The 19,674-nt window shown below is 45.2% G+C and overlaps 2 protein-coding genes and 1 non-coding gene across 5 annotated transcripts in view; 2 read left to right on the top strand and 1 right to left on the bottom strand.

Annotated features, from left to right (window-relative positions):
- Positions 1 to 19,674, bottom strand: part of LOC137318386 (zinc finger protein 16-like) — a 254,149-nt gene that overhangs the window by 5,257 nt on the left and 229,218 nt on the right. The window contains exons 1-2 of one of the 3 annotated variants that reach the window (XM_067981273.1): positions 4,845 to 5,129; positions 4,157 to 4,243 (exon numbers count right to left, since the gene is read on the bottom strand). The exons of 1 other annotated variant lie outside the window; for it this stretch is intronic. The gene's annotated coding sequence lies outside the window, so the exon portion shown is untranslated. Of the gene's footprint in view, positions 1 to 4,156; positions 4,637 to 4,844; positions 5,130 to 19,674 lie in introns of those variants that run through there. One more of the 3 variants, XM_067981274.1, reaches the window with a different exon arrangement.
- On the top strand, positions 9,304 to 9,375 carry trnag-ucc (transfer RNA glycine (anticodon UCC)). The gene has a single exon. It is a non-coding gene; the product is annotated as a tRNA-Gly (tRNA).
- Positions 12,829 to 14,438, top strand: LOC137318385 (zinc finger protein 271-like). The gene has a single exon (XM_067981272.1). The coding sequence runs from the start codon at positions 13,033 to 13,035 to the stop codon at positions 14,293 to 14,295; it is 1,263 nt and encodes a 420-aa protein (XP_067837373.1). The 5' UTR covers positions 12,829 to 13,032; the 3' UTR covers positions 14,296 to 14,438.

Here is a 19,674-nt window from a genome sequence, read left to right as displayed (position 1 = left end):
CTTCTCCCATTTATAATACTCCCTTACCAGAAACCATTTCACCTTCATTTATAGACAATCCCTGACCTGTCACCATTTCTCTTTCATTTATAGATATTCCCTGACCCTTCACCGTTTTTCCTTCATGCATCGACACTTCCTTACCAGACAACATGTTTCCTTCATTTACAGACACTCACTAACCAAACAATTTTTCCTGGCACTTTACATGATTGTGGGGTTTATTCTGTATCTGTCAGTCTCTGATCCTGTACAAGACTTTGGTGTTTATTCTGTATTTTTCACTCTCTGGTACTGTGTGTGAGTGTGGGGTTTATTCTGTGCCTGTCTGTCTCTGGTACTGTGTGTGAGTGTGGGATTCATTCGGTATCTATCAGGCTCTGGTACTGTGTGTGAGTGTAGGTTTTATTCTGTATCTGTCTGTCACTGGTACTGTGTGTGAGTGTAGCTTTTATTCTGTGTCTGTCTCTGGTACTGTGTGTGAGTGTGGGGTTTATTCTCTGTCTGTATATCTCCGATACTGTAGATGTGTTTGTTGTTTATTTTGTATTTATCTGTCTCTGGTACAGTATATGAGGTTGGGCTTTATTCTGTATCTGTCAGTCTCTGGTACTGTGTGTGAGTATAAGATTCATTCTGTATAAGTCAGTCTCTGATACTGTACATGAGTGTGAGGTTTATTCTGTATCTGTCAGTCTCTGGAACTGTGTGTCAGTGTGGGGTTTATTCTGTAATTTTGTGTCTCTGATACTGTAGATGTGTTTGGGGTTTATTCTGTATCTGTCAGTCTCTGGTACTGTATATGAGTGTGGGATTTATTCTGTATCTGTCAGTCTCTTGAGCTGCAAATGAGTGGGGGGTATATACTGTATCTGTCAGTCTCTGGTGCTGCATGTGAGTGTGGGGTTTATTCAGTGTATGTCAGTCTCTGGTACCTTGTGTGAATTTGGGATTCATTCTGTATCTGTCTGTCTCTGGTACTGCAAATGAGTGTGGGGTTTATTCTTTATTTGTCTGTTTCTGGTACTGTATATGAATGTGAGGGTTATTCTGTATCTGTCAGTCTCTGGTACTGTGTGTGCGTGTGGGATTCATTCTGTGCCTGTCAGTCTGTGGTACTGTACGTGTGTGGGGTTTATTCTGTATCTGTCTGTAACGGGTACTGTATGCGAGTGTCAGGTTTATTCTGCTTCTGTCTGTCTCTGGTGCTGTATATGAGTGTGCGGTTTATTCTGTATTTTTCAGTCTCTGATACTGTATATAAGTGTGGGGTTTATTCTGTACCTGTCTGTATCTGGTACTGCACATGTGTATGGGGTTTATTCTGTATCTGTCTGCCTTTGGTACTGTGTGTGAGTGTGGGATTCATTCTGTTTCTGTCTGTCTCTGGTACTGTGTGTGAGTGTGGGATTCATTCTGTTTCTGTCTGTCTCTGGTGCTGCATGTGAATGTGGGCTTTATTCTGTATCTGTCAGTCTCTGATACTGTATATGAGTTTAGGATACATTCTGTATCTGTCAGTCTCAGCCAATTTATCTCAGTCTGGGTTTTATTCTATAATTCAGTCTCTGAGACAATGTGCAAGTCTGGATTCATTCTGTGTTCTTATTTCAGTTTATATTATTGTATTTGAAACTATATCTTTAATACTTTAAAGTATATGCCGTTTTTTATCAAGTGTTTAATTTGTAAATATTGATACACTTTTGGATTTTCTTTAATCAAACAATGTTTGTGAGTGTATTACATCTTCATCTCTGAACTCTGTTGTGAATGATAATGTACCTTTCAATCTCTCCATGGTGAAATTATTTAACTGGTATATAATGTGTAGCTCAGTCTATAATAATGGAATTAATTCTGTATCTCAGTCTGACACTGAGATTTTTGGACTGGAATGTAATATATAGCTCAGCCTGCACTAATAGAATTGATAATGTATCTATCAGTCTGTTACTGTATGAGATTTTTGGACTGGTGTGTAACATTTAGCTCAGTACATGCTAATGGAATTGATGTTGTATCTTTGAGTCTGATATGGTCTGACAGTGTTGGACTGCTATATAATGTTTGGCTCAGTCTGCACTAATGGAATTGATACATTATCTTTCAATCTGACACTAAGATTTTTGGACTGGCATGTTGTGTGTAACTCAGTCTGCAGTGATTTGACTTAGAGATTCATTCTGTATTTGACTGACTGTGGTACTTTGTGATTCATTCTGATTCTGTCAGCCTGTGGTACTGTGTGTGTGTGTGGGATTCAGTCTATATATGTCAGCCCCTTGTACTGTATCTGAATGAGATTCATTCTGTTCCTGTCAGTCTCTGGCACCGTGTGTGAATTTGGGATTAATTCCATATCTGTCAGTCTCTGGTGCTGCATGTGAGTGAGACATTCATTCCATTTCCATCAATCTCTGATACTGTATATGAGTGATATATATACTGTATCTGTCAGTCTGTGCTACTGTATGTGAGTGTGGGATTCATTCTGTATCTGTCAGTCAGTGGTACATTGTGTGAGTGAGGGATTCATTCTATATGTCAGTCTCTGGCACTGGATCTGAGTATGAGATTCATTCTTTATCTGTATCCAATTTGTATCTCATTTCACAGCATGGCATTCAAACCTGTATCTTTAATACATAAATGTATAAATAATTTTTCCCAGTATTTAAGTGGTAGGTAATTATATACGTTAAAATGTGATGCTGTAGATTATAATCAGAGAATCACTGCACTTTTTGGCTACTATTAAATCTGCATCAATGTGAACACAATTGTGATACAGTGTATCTTCCAAACTGACATGGTGACATGTTGAACTTATATACAATGTGTTGCTCAGTCTGCATAAATGGAATACTGTATATTTCAGTCTGAATCTGCATTGGTCTTTTGTATTGGTAATTAATATGTAGCTCAGTCTGCACTAATGGAATTGATACTGTATCTTTCAATCTGACAATGAGATTTGTGGACTGGTCCCTAATTTGTAACTCAGCCTGCACTAATGTAGGTGACTGAGAGATTCATTTTGTATCTCTCAGTCCGTGATACTGTGTGGGATTCATTGTGTATCTTGTCAGTAGTGTGTTTGAGTTTGCGATTCATTTGATATATACAGTCTCTGATGCTGTGTGAGTGTGGGATTCATACTTTATCTGCCAGTCTCTGGTACATTATGAGAGTTTGGGATACATTCTCTGTCAACATTGGTACCATAAGAGTGTGAGATTTATTCTGCATCTGTCTATAATTATTGTCTCAGATTACATTATGGTGTTCAATACTGCAGCTTTAATATCTTCATGTTTAAATAGTTTTTTCATTTAATTGGTAAATATGGATATACTTTAGGATTTGGTGCTAGAGGTTGTTAATCAGATAATTTGTGTGCTTTTTGGACTACTATTAAATCAATATCTTTGTGTACTATTGTGAATGATAACATATATTTCAAACTGATATAGTGATTTTGGAATTGGTATATAATGTGCAGCTCAGTCTGTACTATTGTAATCGATACTGTGCCTTTCAGTCTAATATTGTATGAGATTTTTGGACTGGTATGTAATGTGTATCTCAGTGTGCACTAATAGAATTGATACTGTGTCTTTACATCTCATACTATGTGTATTATAAACTGGTTTCTCATTTGTTTCTCAGGTTCGACTGTCACAACATTTCTCAGTCTGATACTCTACATGAGTTTTGGACATGTCTGCAGTTTGTACCTCATGATACATTAATCGAATGGATACTGCATGTATTAAACTCACATTTGTGAGTTGTGGGTGGTATTCAATTGGAATCTCAGGGTACATTATTGGGGTTCATTCTGTCCCTTTCAATCGGGTACCATGTGTGATTTCTATCTGGTATTTAATGTTGCCCAATTGTGAGATTGACACAGTGCCTTTCAATCTGAGAGTGTGATTTTGACTGGGATTTTTATATTTCCCTGTCAGCGGAACTGAGTTTGGGAGAAATGGAACAGTATCGACTTCACCTGCTCTGTTTGATGGTTGGATTGAAAATGTGTCTCTGGGTCTTGGGATCAGTGTGGTACTGACTACTTCTGCTGTCTGAGACTGTGGAACTGATGACCTGTCTGTGACTCCGTGCTCTGTGTGTGTGATAATGTACTTACTGTTTGTGAGAAGGAGCTGGCTGCACTGTTTCTGGTGCCTCGGGTGGAGGAAACATCACATTTATTCTGGATCCTTCAAGGATTTGCCTGTGGAAAGAAAATTATCTCTTATTACTCAGGAACAGGTGAGGTAGAAAATACAAAAGTGATCAGTTTAATATCTCTGTTAATGATCATTTTGAATATCCACAAATAAAAACCAGTGATACAAACAGTGTCAGTGTCTGACTCCACTGCAGTACTGCACCACTCAGCTTCTGCACACCCGGTGTGTTGGACGATTTTATAACAATTTAGTGACATCCAGACACAACACAACCCCTCCACTGATCCGTGAATGGGACTACCCGATGGGGCAGGGACCTTTGTACAGGTCAGGTTTCTCAACTCCTCTCCCATGGGACTAGCCGTTCACCCCAAACCAAACAACCGCTGTTTAAAATGTGTCCTTCACACTTCTCACCTGCTGCCTGCAATAGATACTGCTTGTATAACTCCCCACATCCTGACTGTTCACTGTCCAGTAACAGGGTGAGACTGGAACTAAACCAGGAACATTCACTACTGGTTTGGGGAGAGAAAGCAGCAATGATTTTAAATAGCAGGTTCTTCCCATTCTGTCTTCCTTCCCCTGGACACACCCTGTTCACACACAGCCCGAGAATGACCTCTCCCTTCCCCCGCTCACTCCATGTTCCGGGACCAGTTCCTGATCCACTCCGCCTCTTACAAACAGCCCCCGGACTCCACCTGACCTTCCCCCGGACTCAATGCCGATCTCTGAGCCCATCTGCGGACACGGTCCCGAAGCGATGAGCTGCTGTAACGAGGCTGCTCTTTGCTCCCTTCCCCCGGGGGCCGTGATCTCTCCATTCCCGGCTGTTTTAAACCATCTTCTTCCGCTCACTGAGGGAATGGCGCCCACAGGCCGAGCTGGGGGAGGGCAGCGCGCATGCGCTCTTCCGTTCACTGACGACCATCGCTGGGGGCGGGGCTGAGCCGCGCATGCGCAGATATCTGGTTTAATTCCCAATACAAAAATCGATGGAAACTTTCCCCAATTGGAATTTTTCCGAGTCTGAGCAAAGGAAGTGAGTCTGGGGGAAAGGTCAGAGGGAATGGGGTCCACAGGCAGTGCAGGAACAGGCACCAGAATGGAAAACAGATGGGATTCCACCAGTGCCTAACGCTGGAATCCAGACTGACTTTACAATCTCTAACTATTAAACTAGATGTTTCCATCCCTGCTGTTTCCCTCGGTATCTTTTGATGGTAAAGGGCCTTTCAGTGATAAAGTGAGCGGCTGTGGAATGAGCCAATGGGTTCTGTTCATTCTTGGACTCTTTCCTGATAAAACTGATGCAAGAGGAAGAAACTGGAGGGAGGATTTCTCAATCCAATCTTGTAGAAAATAAGAGGAAAGATTGAGTCGGTGTGTCTGTTGGGAGCGTGTGGGATTAATATCAGTCAGCACCAGTCCCAGATTAATTTAATCAGAGTGAAACTCTCGGTCACTGAGAGTAATACTGAAAGGCCCTGAGCTGTAAAACCGAATATAGTGCAACAGGCAAAAGAGGGTTCAATGTGGCCCGTTGTTTTTGTCACTCTCTGCACTGGCCCTAAGTGTGGGATTAATAGTGTTTCTGTCTGTGGCACAATATCAGTGAGAGATGAGATTGCATCTTCTGTCTCTCCAATCGTTTTTTTCTGGATAAAACTGAACTTTACAGGTCAGTCTGCAACTGATACTGTGGCACTGTGTCTCTCCGCTCTCTCTCACCGTGTCTGTCGCCCCCTCTCTCTCTGTTGCTGTATATTAAGGTGGATACTGCTATTGAGCGTGATATCAACACACTGATAGGAAGTGTAAGACTGACAGAGTGTGTGTCTCTCTCGCTCTTGTACTGGGCATGAAGGTGGGATAAAGTCTGATATAAAACAGAGAGAATTAGATGTCCGGGCCGGGCCTCACTGTAACTGGGGATGTGCTCGGCTCCAGTCCCAGTTCATGGTTATTTTCTTTTCACAGATTCAGGGTAAGAGTCTCTCTGAGACGGTAACACTGGCGAAGAAACTCCGCGTGACAACTCAAACCCCATCACACGAGATCATCTAAATCAGCTGGAATAAGGTGTTTGTAAACTGCTGAACCCGTCTGGGAGGGAATGTGTGGGGAGATAGAATCGGGTCTGGGACTGAAATGGAAGGAGGCGGGTTGACTTGTTATAGAAGGGACTGTATTTAGGCAGGAATATTACTGACTGTTAATTGTAACGGGGCTTATTTAAAAGCTCCGGGTTTGTGGAAATCCTTGAATATGAATCCCGAGTCTGTAAGGGTTTGTGCAGAGCGCTGTTTTTCGGTTCTATTATCGATAAACGGTTTGAAATTGGCGGGTGGAGAAAGCTGGAGGTGGAGCTGGAAGATCAGAGGCCGCTCTCCGCTCTGTCCGTCACTCTGACTGTCTCCTCCTCTCCCACTTTCTCTGTTTAATCCCCCATATGGAACCAAAGCGGGTCGGTGGACTGTTAACACGGTTTACTTGTTATCAGGAAAGGCGAGTAATGTTTCTGATCTCCTGGGCACCAGGCAATTCACTGTTATTTGTTTCTGTACAGAGTTACATTTCAGTGATTCCCCAGTGTGTTTGATGATTTATGCAAATAATCCAACAAAATAGAACAGAAACGGAGCGAAGCGCTGAATCTCACAGATGTAGAAAGGTTAGTCGAGCAGTTCTGGTGATGCTTTACGAGCCCAGCATGGCAAGTAGTTTAAATAAATACAAGAAATCTGGTGATGTGTGGACTGGGGTCCATAAGTTACCGTTTAAAGTACCGGACTGTGGTCGGTGCCCTGACTCCAGTCCCATTAATACCTCACCTCGTCTACAACGAGACAAAAGCAGCTCAAAGTAACACTGGTGTCATGATATCAGCGTCTCCCTTCAGACAGTAACCAGCCCTTTCACACATACGGTGGGTGGCTCTGAAAAGAGCCTTTACATCGAGTTACATCGAAGCTAAGGCACCGAAACAGGCCATTCGGCCCAACTGGTCTGTGCCGGCGTTTATGCTCCACACGAGCCTCCTCCCTCCCTACTTCATCTAACTCTATCAGAATACCCTTCGATTCCTTCCTTCCTCATGTGTTAATCTAGCTTCCCCTTAAATGCACCTGTGCAATTTGTCTGAACTATTCCTTGTGGTAGCGTTTTCCACATTCTAACCACTCTTTGGGTAAAGCAGTTTCTCCTGAATTCCCTATTGGATTTATTAGCGACTATTTTATATTTATTACCTCTAGTTTTGGACTCCGCACAAGTGGAAACATTTTCTCTATGTCTACTCAATGAAACCCTATCGTAAGACCTCAATCAGGTCACCCCTCAGCCTTCTCTTTCCCAGAGAAAAGACCCCCAGTCTGTTCAGCATTTCCTGATAAGAATATCCTCTCATTTCTCATATCATGAGATTCATTTTTGCACCTTCTCCAATCCCTCTCCGTCCTTTCTAAAATATGGAGAACAGAACTGTGCACAATACTCCAAGTTTGGTCGAACCAAGTTTCCATACAAGTTTAAGATAACTTCTTTACTTCTCAATTCTATCTCTCAAGAAGTGAATCCGGGTGTTTGAGTTTCCTTTTTATGAACTTATTGACCTGCGTCGCTACTTCTTGTAATTTGTATATCTGTACCACCAGATCCCTTTGCTCCTCTATCCCGTTTAGACTCTTATTATCCAAGCAGTGTGTGACCTCCTTATTCTTCATTCTGTAAGTTTATTAATGTCCTCTTGCATTTTGATGCATTCTCCCTTTGTCTTTACTACATCCCCCAATTTGTTGTCGTCCACAAATTTTGGAATTCTACTTCCGATTCCCAAATCCAAATTGTTAATGTAAATTGTGAAGAACAGTGGTCCCAGCAACTGGAACATCACGTCCCACCTTTTGCCAGTCTCAGTAGCGACCCTTAACCTCTATTCATAGTTTTCTGTTTTGTAGCCAACTTGCTATCCTTTCGACCACCTGTCCCCTGACTCCACGTGCTCTGAACTTAGCCATGAGTCTGCAATGCGGTACCTTATCGAAGGCCTTCGGAAAATCCAAATATATTGCATCTACTGCATTGAACTTGTCCACACATTCTGTTCCTTCTTCAAAGATATCCATAAGGCTGGTCCTGTACTTTGGGTTATCAGATTAAATCTTGGCCGCTTTACTTGCTCTTGGTGCTCACATTGCTGGTTTTCTTCGGCAGTAGCACGGCCTGGATATTAGGCAGCACCCCGCCCTGAGCGATGGTCACCCGTCCCAGCAGCTTGTTGTACTCCTCGTCGTTGCGGATGGCCAGCTGCAGGTGTCTGGGGATGATGCGGGTCTTCCTGTTGTCGCGGGCCGCGTTGCCGGCCAGCTCGAGGATTTCAGCCGTCAGATACTCGAGCACAGCAGCCAGATAGACCGGGGCTCCGGCACCCACACGTTCTGCGCAGTTCCCCTTTCGCAGGAGCCTGTGAACACGGCCCACAGGGAATTACAGTCCGGCCCGGGATGAGCTGGACTTGGCCTTGGCCGAGCTTTACCGCCGGTTTTTCCTCTTCCAGACATTTCCACAATCTCACAAACACTTTCACAACGAATGAAGAAATCCTTCCGCACTCGCCCTTCTTGTACCATCTGGAGTAGTACAGTGGGGCCACTTGTGATGGGTCTCTCAGAGTGTTTTCACTGCCCGCTCACCCTCACTGATATTCTATCTTTCAACTGCTGTAATATTGTCCTTTAGTAATATTGCTGCTCCCCCTCCTTTCCCGACTTCTCTGTCCTTTCTAAAGATCTTATAGACTTGAATGTTAAGCAGCCATTCGTGCCCAGCTGGTAGTCAGGTCTCCGTAATGATTTAATGTAATTATTTAACCTCACTGAATGGGTGATGCGGCCGATATCAGGTGAAGAATTACTGGCTGTTGTGTAATTTCCATTGATTGGGGGGTTGGCGACATCGACTGGGCGGAAACGGGAACTGCAACAGAGCGAGAAAGGATCCGTCAGAAACCAGGAAAAATGAAGAACAAAATCCAACAGTCTGCAGTTTCTGTTCAGGCTCTGATATTTGGGAACTCTTTTATTACCACTAATGTGTAGCGATGGTGGTATAGTGGTGAGCATAGCTGCCTTCCAAGCAGTTGTTCCGGGTTCGATTCCCGGCCATCGCAATTAATTATTCTTATTAGTTTATTTCCTTCAGAAACTCGAAGTTTGCAATCGAATTTGATGCAGTTCCGTTGGATATTGCTTCCAAAACATTAACGGGTGTAATGATAGTAAAATGTTTTCAACGTTCATTTCTTTTCCCTATCGACGGAATAGAGGAAAAACATGCTGGAAATAGTGAGCTACAAAGGGTCCAATGAGAGTGAGGAAGGGAAATGATATGTTAGCCTTTATTGCAAGGGTGTTGGAATATAAGAGTAAGGAGTTCTTGCTGCAATTGTAGTATGAGGAAATATTGTGTAAAATTGGCCTATATTCTGTGCAGTTTAGAAGAATGAGAGGTGAGCGCATTGAAATGTATAGCATTCTTAGACGGCTTGACAGGGTAGATGCTGACAGGCTGATTCCCCTGACTGGAGAGTCAAGACTGGAGCTCATTGTCTCAAGATAAGGGATCGGCCATTTTGGACCGACATGAGGAAAGATTTCTGCACTCAAATATTTGTGAATCTTTGGAATTCTCTACCCCAGAGGGCTGTGGATGCTCAGTCGTTGAGTATATTCAAAGCTGAGATCGATAGATTTTTGGACTCTCGGGAATCAAAAGATATGGGGATAGGGAGGGAGAGTGGAGTTGAGGTCAAGATCAGCCCTGATCTGATTGAATGGCAGAGAGGGCTCGTGGGACCTTATGGCCTACTCCTGCTCCTATTTCTTACGTTCTTATGTAGCGAGCCTTATATCCAAATGTGCTGACGACACTAAGTTGTGAGGCACAGTAAGCATTATAGATGTGAGCAGAAAGTTGCAAAGGGACATTGATAGATTCAGTGAGTGGGTGAAACTGTGCCAGATGGAGTTCAACGTGGGGAAGTGTGAGGTCATCCACTTTGGACCATAAAAAGATAGATCAGAGTATTTCTAATTGGCAAGAAAGTAGGAACTGTGGACGAGCAGAGGGATTTATGAGACCAAGTACAGAATTCACTAAAAGGTGCAAAAATAAGTTAATATGGTAATAGAATTTTGATCTTTGTCTCAAAGGACATAAAATAAAAAGGAGTGGAAGTCATGTCACAGTTACACAGAGCTCTGGTTCGACCTCATTTAGAGTACTGTGTTCAGCTCTGGGCACCGCACCTCTTTCAGGATAATAACACATGAAATATGAGTAGGTGTAGGCCATTCGGCCCCTCGAGCCTACTCCACCATTCAACAGATCATGGCTGATCTTCAACCTCATCCCCACTTTACCGCCCTGTCCCCATATCCCTTGATTGCCTTGTCCAAAAATCTATCAAACTCAATCTTGAATACACTAAACGACTGAACATCCACAGCCCTCTGGGGTGGAGAGAACAGCATCAATGAAGATAAAAGGAATGAAATGAAATGTGTCATACAGTTACATCTCGCTGCTCTGTCTGACCATTTTGATCGCTACTTCCCTGCAGAGGGTTTTGAAAATTTGATGGAAAAGCGTTGGGTGAAAGATACTTTTGCTTTCGAAAATCCTGAATCAATATTGAAGCTAAACTTGATGCCTGAGCAAGAAAACGAGTTGGTGCGACTCACCTGTGAGCACACTGAAAACACGCCACAAGTCATTCAGTTTGTCTTCTTTTTGGATCAATGCTTTCAAAGATTATCCACTATTACGTAAGATTAGTGTTCTGTTGTTGCTGCCGTTCACAACAACCGACATGTGCGAACTGGGATTTTCAACTTTGAGAAGGTTAAAAACAAGAGAAAGAAACCGACTCAACAGCGCATCTGATATGCGTGGAGCGCTTTCATCTCTTGATCCAGATTGGAACGAGATCATGAACAACAGGCAGACTCACCTGTCATATTAATTAAGTAAAACTGATCCTGATCTTTTACTGTATTTATACTGTATTTAAAATGTTTTTCAAGTAACGTCGATGTCTAATTTTAGTTAATACTTGAAGTGAAGTGAAGAGAAGAGCGAGCATGTCCTGACCTTTATTGAGATTTGATGAAAACTCCAGTCAGAAGATATTATTGATTTGGGTCCCTGAGGGAAGTGCTTTTCTTCCATCGGGTCACGAGGAAAAAGGTTTGAGAAACACTGTTCTACATTGTACGATCAGTGTCTGTTCAGCAAACCGGCTCTGAACTCCTCAGTCCGCATTTCTCGACACGGTTCTGTGCGCGACACGGGCAAAAAAACACTCACCGCAGCACGGCGACTAATGGCGGCCGAAGGCACCACAATCCCCCGCGCCCCAGATACCCCTCTATCTCCAAGGCGCTGATATTTCCGTTCAGACTGCGCATGCTCCCCAGGCCCGCCTGCATTCTGGGAGCGCGTTGCTCCTGGAGTTTGTTGCGAGTCGGACTCGGTGGAAACGGGAGAAGAAACCGGGAAGCGGCGGGTATGAAGGGGGAGGCGCTGGGTGAGGGTTTTAATGTTGCCAGGGGCTCCCCGCCCGCCCGCCCGTCCGCCGGTCCGCCGGGCACCCCGGCTGTGATTCAGCGTCTGAGCCGCACTCAGAGTTGCTCAGACTCCGCGCGGCCCAGCTCAGTGTCCGGGACCAGCACCGCGCATGCTCCGGTCATTGGACCTTCTTGCTCCTGCGCGCTGCTCCCCTTCGAATTGAGATAGACCGTATTCTACCGCGCGGGGCATTTTGGGTAAGGTTATCCGCCATTGTATAACTCACGCCGATATTTCAGCGATGGGGTTTCGAAGGTCGAGGTTTAACCAATCAAAAGCAAAATACTGCGGATGCTGGAAATGTGAAATATAAAGAGAAAATGCTGGACATCCTCAGCAAGTCGGGCAGCATCCGTGGAGAATGAAACAGAGTTAACGTTTCAGATTAGTGTTAAGGTTCTGTCAGAAATTGAAGAAGTCTAAGAATTAACAGTTTTTAAGCAAGGAGAGAGGCAGGGAAAGAGGGGGCGGGGAGGGAAAGAATAATAGCGAAGGTCTGTGATCGTGTGGAGGGCAGGAGTGATAAAGCAAAAAAAGGGATGATGGTGCAAGGCAAGGAGGGTGGTAATGGGTCAAGTAAAGAAACAAACGACGGCTTCAGAGGAGCTTTAAAGGGCTTCAGTCAGTTGGATGTGTGAATGAGGCCGTGAGCGAAAAGAAGCGCATTTGAAGCGGAGAGAGAGGGACACGCTGTGTAACCAGGCACAAACACTCAGCCACAGCCCAGGCATCACCTGTTTCCCACTTGGCGTGAAAGGACTATAATAATTACCGTAATCCATGTTGTTTGATTTTGAATAGTTTACTTTCTAAATTGAATGATGTTTCTCCAATTATATTTCCCAACTCAGATTCAAGGCCTCCAACCCAACCCAAATGTTGGCGATGGTGCGATAGGTTTGGGTTTCAGCAGAGGGAGTAGGGTGAGTGTGTGAGACGGGAATTTACAGTCTGGGGGAATGAGCAGGAAGAATGTTCCATAGGAACTGGAATTGCCTGTTCTGAATTTCTATTCTGTATTCACTGTGAGGACTTCTGTAAACTCCAGTGCACTGATTGTGGAAAGAGCTTTAACCAGTTCCACCACCTGAAAAAACATCGCACCATTCACAGCGGGGAGAAACCGCACACGTGTTCTGTGTGTGAACGAGGCTTCACCTGATCGTCCAACCTGGAGAGACACAAGGACACCCGTACAATGGAGAAACCGTGGAAATGTGGGGACTGTGGGAAGGGATTCAATTACCCGTCCCAGCTGGAAACTCATCGACGCAGACACACTAGGGAGAGGCCGTTCACCTGCGCCGTGTGTGGGAAGGGATTCACTCAGTCATCCCACCTGCTGACGCACCAGCGAGTTCACACTGGGGAGAGGCCGTTCACCTGCTCCATGTGTGGGAAGAGATTCACTCAGTCATCCAGCCTCATTGAACATCAACTTGTTCACACTGATAAGAGACCTATCAAATATTTTCACTGTGACAAGAGTTTTAAAAGCAGAAATGAGCTGCTGACACACCAACGCACTCACACTGGGGAGAGGCCGTTTACCTGCACTGAGTGTGGGAAGGGATTCACTCAGTCATCCAACCTGCTGACACACCAGCGAGTTCACACTGGGGAGAGGCCGTTCACCTGCTCCGTGTGTGGGAAGGGATTCACTCAGTCATCCAGCCTTATTGAACATCAGCTTGTTCACACTGATAAGAGACTTTTTAAATGTTCTGTCTGTGAGAAGAGCTTTAAAAGAAAAAGTGATCTGCTGACACACCAACGCACTCACACTGGGGAGAGGCCGTTCACCTGCTCCATTTGTGGGAAGGGATTCACTCAGTCATCCAGTCTACTGATACACCAGCGAGTTCACACTGGGGAGAGGCCATTCACCTGCTCCGTGTGTGGGAAGAGATTCACTCGATCATCCCACCGGCTGAGACACCAGCGAATTCACACTGGCCAGAGTCCGTTCACCTGCTCCGTGTGTGGGAAGGGATTCACTCAGTCATCCAGCCTTCTGACACATCAACTCGTTCACACTGATAAGAGACCTTTTAAATGTTCTGACTGTGAGAAGAGCTTTAAAAGAAAAAAGGATCTACTGACACACCAACGTACTCACACTGGGGAGAGGCCGTTCACCTGCACTGAGTGTGGGAAGAGATTCAGTCAGTCATCCAACCTGCAAACACACCAACATATTCACAATGGGGAGAGGCCGTTCACCTGCTCTGTGTGTGGGAAGGGATTCACTCGTTCATCCTACCTCATTGAACATCAACATGTTCACACTGATAAGAGACCCTTTCAATGTTCTGACTGTGGGAAGAACTTTAAAAGAACAAGGGATCTACTGAGACACCAACGTATTCACACTGGGGAGAGGCCGTTCACCTGCTCTGTGTGTGGGAAAGGATTCACTCTGTCATCCAGCCTACTAATACACCAGCGAGTTCACATCTGACTGCAGGGTTCTGCTGTTATTACTGCTGTTAATCACATGCAGGACTCAACCCTGTTCATTCTGGCAGTTGGGGATTGTTTCTGATGTTAATAATCCATTTAACAGGATTGCAGTATTAGAATTCTGTAAAAGTGTCAAATAAATCAGCTTTCTTTTTAACACAGTCTTTCTCGTTCTTGATATCTCGATGATAAGACAAGGTGATTGAGGACTTATGATGAAGTAAGTGGAATCCATCTTAGAACTGAGTTCCTCCACCTTTTTGAAAGATGGATCTACAAGATGTCCAAGGCTGACAGGACAGAAAATTCTGTTATATCACAGGGTCCACTTCAATCAGCCTGCGCAGATTTCCACTACCCTTGTGTGAAAAAGAGATTCCTGATTTCACTCCTGGACGCCCTAACTCTAAATTTAAGTTTATGCCCTCTTGTTATGGATTCCCCTACCAGAGAAAATAGTTTCTATTTCTACCCTATCGAATCCCTTTATAATTTTAAATATCTGGATCAGATCACCTCTCAACCTTCTAAACTCAAGGGAATGCAAACCAAGGGAATACAACCGGTCCTCATTAATTTGACCCTTCAAGCCTCAGTGTCATTCTGGTGAATCCGCACTGTCCGCCCTCCAAGGCCAATATATCCTTGGTGAGGAGCAGTACTCCAGATGGGCTCTGACCAAGGCTCTGTAGAACTGAAGCGTCACTTCCTCCCCTTTGTATTCCAGGCCTCGAGATAAAGGCCAACATTCCTTTAGTCTGTGATTATTTTTTTGTATCTGTGCTCTAGCTTTTAGTGATTTGTGTACATGGACACACAAATCCCTTTGCTCCTCCACCGTTCCCAATCTCTCACTTCAAGAAAATACTCCAATGTTTCCTTCTTGCTTCCAAAGTGAATGATCTCACTCTTCCCCACATTGAACTCCACCTGCCACAGTTTGTCCATTCACTTAAACTGTCTCTTTGTAACTTCCTGTTCCCATCTACACCACTTACTGTGCCTCCGAACTTAGTGTCACCTGGAAACTTGGATCTACAACTCTCTACTCCTTCATCCAAGTTATTGGTAAATATGGTGAAAAGCTGAGGCTCCAGTACAGATCCCTGGGGTCACCACTTCTCACATCCCGCCAATCAACGAACGTTCCCTTTATCCCTACTCTCTTCTCCGACCTCCCAACCAATTGCAACACAAGTCACAAGGTCACTATCAATTCTGTGCATTTTTATTGATTCTATTAATCTCTTGTGCTGAACGTTATCAAATGCCTTCTGGAAGTCCATACAGACAACATCCATAGACACTCCCCTGTCCACCTTGTTAATTACCTCAAAAAATCCAACGAGATTAGTCAGACATGACCTGCCCTTCACAAATCCATGTTGACTCTCTTTGATCAGCTCAGACTTGATCAAGTGCTCAACCATTTTGTCTCTGATGATAGATTCCAGTAACTTCCCCACAACTGACCTTAAATGGACAGGTCTGTATTTTCCTGGTTTCTTCCTCCCTCCTTTCTTATATAACGGAGTGACGTTTTCAATTTTCATCTCCAAGGGCACAATTTCTGAGTCTGGAGAGCTTTGGGAAATTATGACTAATGCATCTGCAATTTCCCCTCCGGTTTCCTTTTATACCCTGGGGTGGAAACCAACAGGTCCTGGAGATTTGATTCTTTGCTTGAAGTTATTTATTTATGCGATTGTGTATAACAGGACTGAGTGTCCCAGCACCGACTGTGTACATAACAGGACTGAGTGTCCCAGCACTGACGGTGTATGTAAAAAGACTGAATGTCGCAGCACTGACTGTGTATATAACAGGAGCAAGTTATAGTCCAGCAATTTTATTTTAAATTCACAAGCTTTCGGAGGCTTCCTCCTTCGTCAGGTGAACGATGCACCTGACGAAGGAGGAAGCCTCCGAATGCTTGTGAATTTAAAATAAAATTGCTGGACTATAACTTGGTGTTGTAAAATTGTTTACAATTGTCAACCCCAGTCCATCACCGGCATCTCCACATCATATATAACAGGACTGAGCGTCCCAGCTCTGACGATATGACAGGAATCTGTATCCCAGCATTGACTGTGAGTATCAGAGGACTGAGTGTCCCAGCACTGACTGTGTGTGTATCAGACGACCGACTGTCCCAGCACTGATTATGTGTCTTACAGGACTGACTGTCCCGGCACCGACTGTGCAGATAACAGGATTGACTGTCCCAGCACTGTCTATTCTTCCTGTCTACATGGGCTGTGGAGGAGATAAATGGGTGGGTTAGAAGCCATAATCGGGTGGAATGACATGGGGTTGTCCGTGGAGATGAAATCGATTGGAAGAGATTACAGAGATATGGAGGGGGAGAGGACAATGGTGGGACTTGAACACGAGGATGAGGATTTTAAAATCGAGGCTTTGCCGGACCGGGAGCCAATGCAGTAACACACGAACAGAAACTTACGGTTCACTGCCAGGCAGACAGGTGGAGAAGACATTGGTGTCCGCGGGGGAACAGTCAGGTTCACAGCAGCAGTTGAGTTCGGAGAAATCGCCAGTCAGGTCACAGGTTCAAATGGGAAGTGCTGGAAGCAGACACACACAGTGAGATCTTACAACAGAGCACGGACGGTCTCAAAGACCACCTCCCTCCCTTGTCTGAATCCACGATCACCGTCTTCACCATCTCCCAAAATCAATCTGCAGACTTATCCTCCCACTGCTTTCTACTCACCGAATTACAGCTTCCAGATACCCAGCACAACCCACTTAATAATAATAATTATACGGAGAGAATAGAGAAGCTGGGATTACTCGCTTTGGAGCAGAGAAGGTTCAGGGGAGATTTACCAGAATGATTCCGGGGATGAGGGACTTCAGTTAACGGGAGAGACTGGAGAAACTGGGGTTGTTCTCGTTAGAGCAGAGAGGGTTAAGGGAAGATTTAATAGAGGGGTTGAAAATGAGGAGGGGTTTTGATGGAGTCGATGGGGAGAAACTGTTGCCACTGGCGGGAGGGTCGGTAACCAAAGAACACAGATTGAAGGGAATTGGGAAAAGAGCCAGAGGGAGATGAGGAGAATGTTTTTAGGCAGCGAGTTGTTCTGATCTGGAATTCACTGCCTGAAAGGGCGGTGGGAGCAGATTCAATAATAACTTTCAAAAGGGAATCGGGTCAATCCTTGAAGGGGGGAAATTTGCGGGACTGTGGGGAAAGAGCAGGGGGGAGTGGGACTAATGGGATCGCTCTTTCACAGGGCCGGCACAGGCACGATGGGCCGAGCGGTCTCTTCCACAGAGCCGGCACAGGCGCGATGGGCCGAGCGGCCTCTCTCTGTGCTGTTTGATTCTCGCTCACTTTTGGGCTCCGACCCCCGTCCCGTTTGACGGGGAGGCGGGAGAGTGACTCCCCCCCGAGCCCAGCTCGACACCGGGCGCTGCCAGAGTGGAGATTCACGGGGCCCGCAGTAGGCCCCGAGTAACTTCCCCCGTCACCCCCCTCCTCCCCCACCACCCCGCTCTCCCCTCTCAGGCCACTCCCGGTGCCGGCCCTCCCTCTGTGGGCTTCGCCCCCGCCCACAGCACCGCCCGCAGGGAACGCGGCAGAGGGACCGCGCTGCGCATGCGGCACGTACGCGTCGTGACATCAACGCGCAAAGATGAGAGACGCTGCCGCGTGTCACGTGATGGGAGGAGTCAGCCCAGGAGGCGTTTGGCGGGAGTGGAGTGATGGCCGGGTGCGGGGTTGGGTGGGGGGGCGGGGGGTGAAGGTGAGAGCTGTCAATCAAAGGGCCCGGAGTCAGCACTCACTGCGCACAGGTTTTGGAGAATTTGTTCAAAAATGCAAAATCTGCAACCATGAAATAAAAATAGAAATGTACACAAAAGGGAAATAATTGCAAATGCAATAAGCTGAATTAAAACTGAAATGTCCAAACTCACATAAGGCTGATGATCTGGGTCCTCCTGATTTATTAGTCTTCTCTCCCTGAGGCACAGGATGAGCACAGTGCTTGAATGCATTTTAAGGCAGATGGTGCTGGATGTATGGAATGGACCAGCAAGGGAGGCAGTGGGGCCTGATTGTATCAGCAAACTCCAGAGAGTTGGCTCAGAATCTGATAGCGATACCTTGGGATATGACAGACTAGAAATTGGGATTTTTTTTTTGTGCATGTGCACTAACTCTTAGTGATTGCTGTACCTGGACACCCAAACCCCTTTGCTCCTCTGCAGTCCCTAGTTTCTCACCATTAAGGAAATACTCCTATTTCTCACATGTTGCCTGCAATAGATGTTCTTTGTACAGCTCCCACATCTTTACTGTCCGTCAATATTTCCACTGTTCACTGTCCAATAATAACAGGCACGGTGAGACTGGAACATGTTCTTAATATTTCAAGATATACTTTATTTCATAAAATTCATGAAAGCACACAGCTCAATGTAAATATCACAGTTGCAATTCAAAGCAATAGAAGAGATATCGTACACGCTACGATTCCATTATTACAATTGAAAACACAGAACATATTTTCTAATACATGCTGCACAATACAAGGTAAAATAGCCTTACACGGTGGCCTTTCCCCAGAGATCCTTTGCACCTCGCTTCAGTGCGTCCCACAGCATGTACTCCTGGACCTTGGAGTGTGCCAGGTGGCAATACTCGGTCGTGAACAGCTCCTTCAGCTTGAAGACCAGTTGGTTTCGGGCGGAACAAAGGGACTCCTTCGCCGAGTTGATGGTCTTCCAGTAGCAGTTGATATCTGTCTTGCTGTTCGTCCCTGGGAACTGCCCGTAGAGAACAGCGTCCTGTGTATCCTGGATGTTGGGGTGAACCCCTCTTCACCTCAATGGTATAGGGGTCTTGTCTCTATGGAGAAGGGTTATCACCTTTTACCCGAATATACCCCATGAACCCACATTCATGTTAATGTTTGGCAAACACTGTCTGATTTCTTTGACGCACCTGTCGAACATTGGGATCAGCGACAAAGGGGGTAATTTCAACTTCACTGCCTGGGCGGTAAACTGAAAGAGCAGAAATTAAAATCGGGCTGGTTCTATTAGGGGCGGTTGATCCGCTCCAACAGTTCTGCGATGGTGAAAATTTCCCTTCATGTGTTGTGAACCGGTGCAGTTTGAGAAAATGGACCAGCTTGTGGGCTTCGAAGATTGATACTAAGGCGTAGGTCAGGGAAGGTGTGGCCGATTTTAAGCATCCCAGCCTGGCGGAAATGGGTTTGTAGAGGCGAGTAAATGGTGTCAGGTCACTTACCGCCCCTTTAACACTGGCGTTACTGCCTCCGTCACCGGGGGTCGGGTCCTGAGGAGAGCGGCTGGAACAACACTCACCTGTTTCCGGTCAGAT

The sequence above is a fragment of the Heptranchias perlo genome, unplaced genomic scaffold (assembly GCF_035084215.1).
Source record: "Heptranchias perlo isolate sHepPer1 unplaced genomic scaffold, sHepPer1.hap1 HAP1_SCAFFOLD_70, whole genome shotgun sequence".
Classification (NCBI taxonomy): Eukaryota; Metazoa; Chordata; class Chondrichthyes; order Hexanchiformes; family Hexanchidae; genus Heptranchias; species Heptranchias perlo.
This window is presented reverse-complemented; position numbering and strand designations above follow the sequence as displayed.

What these genes read in the sequence shown, in the direction of transcription:
- LOC137318385 (XM_067981272.1), top strand. Translation starts at nt 13,033, where the DNA reads ATGGAGAAACCGTGGAAATGTGGGGACTGTGGGAAGGGATTCAATTAC.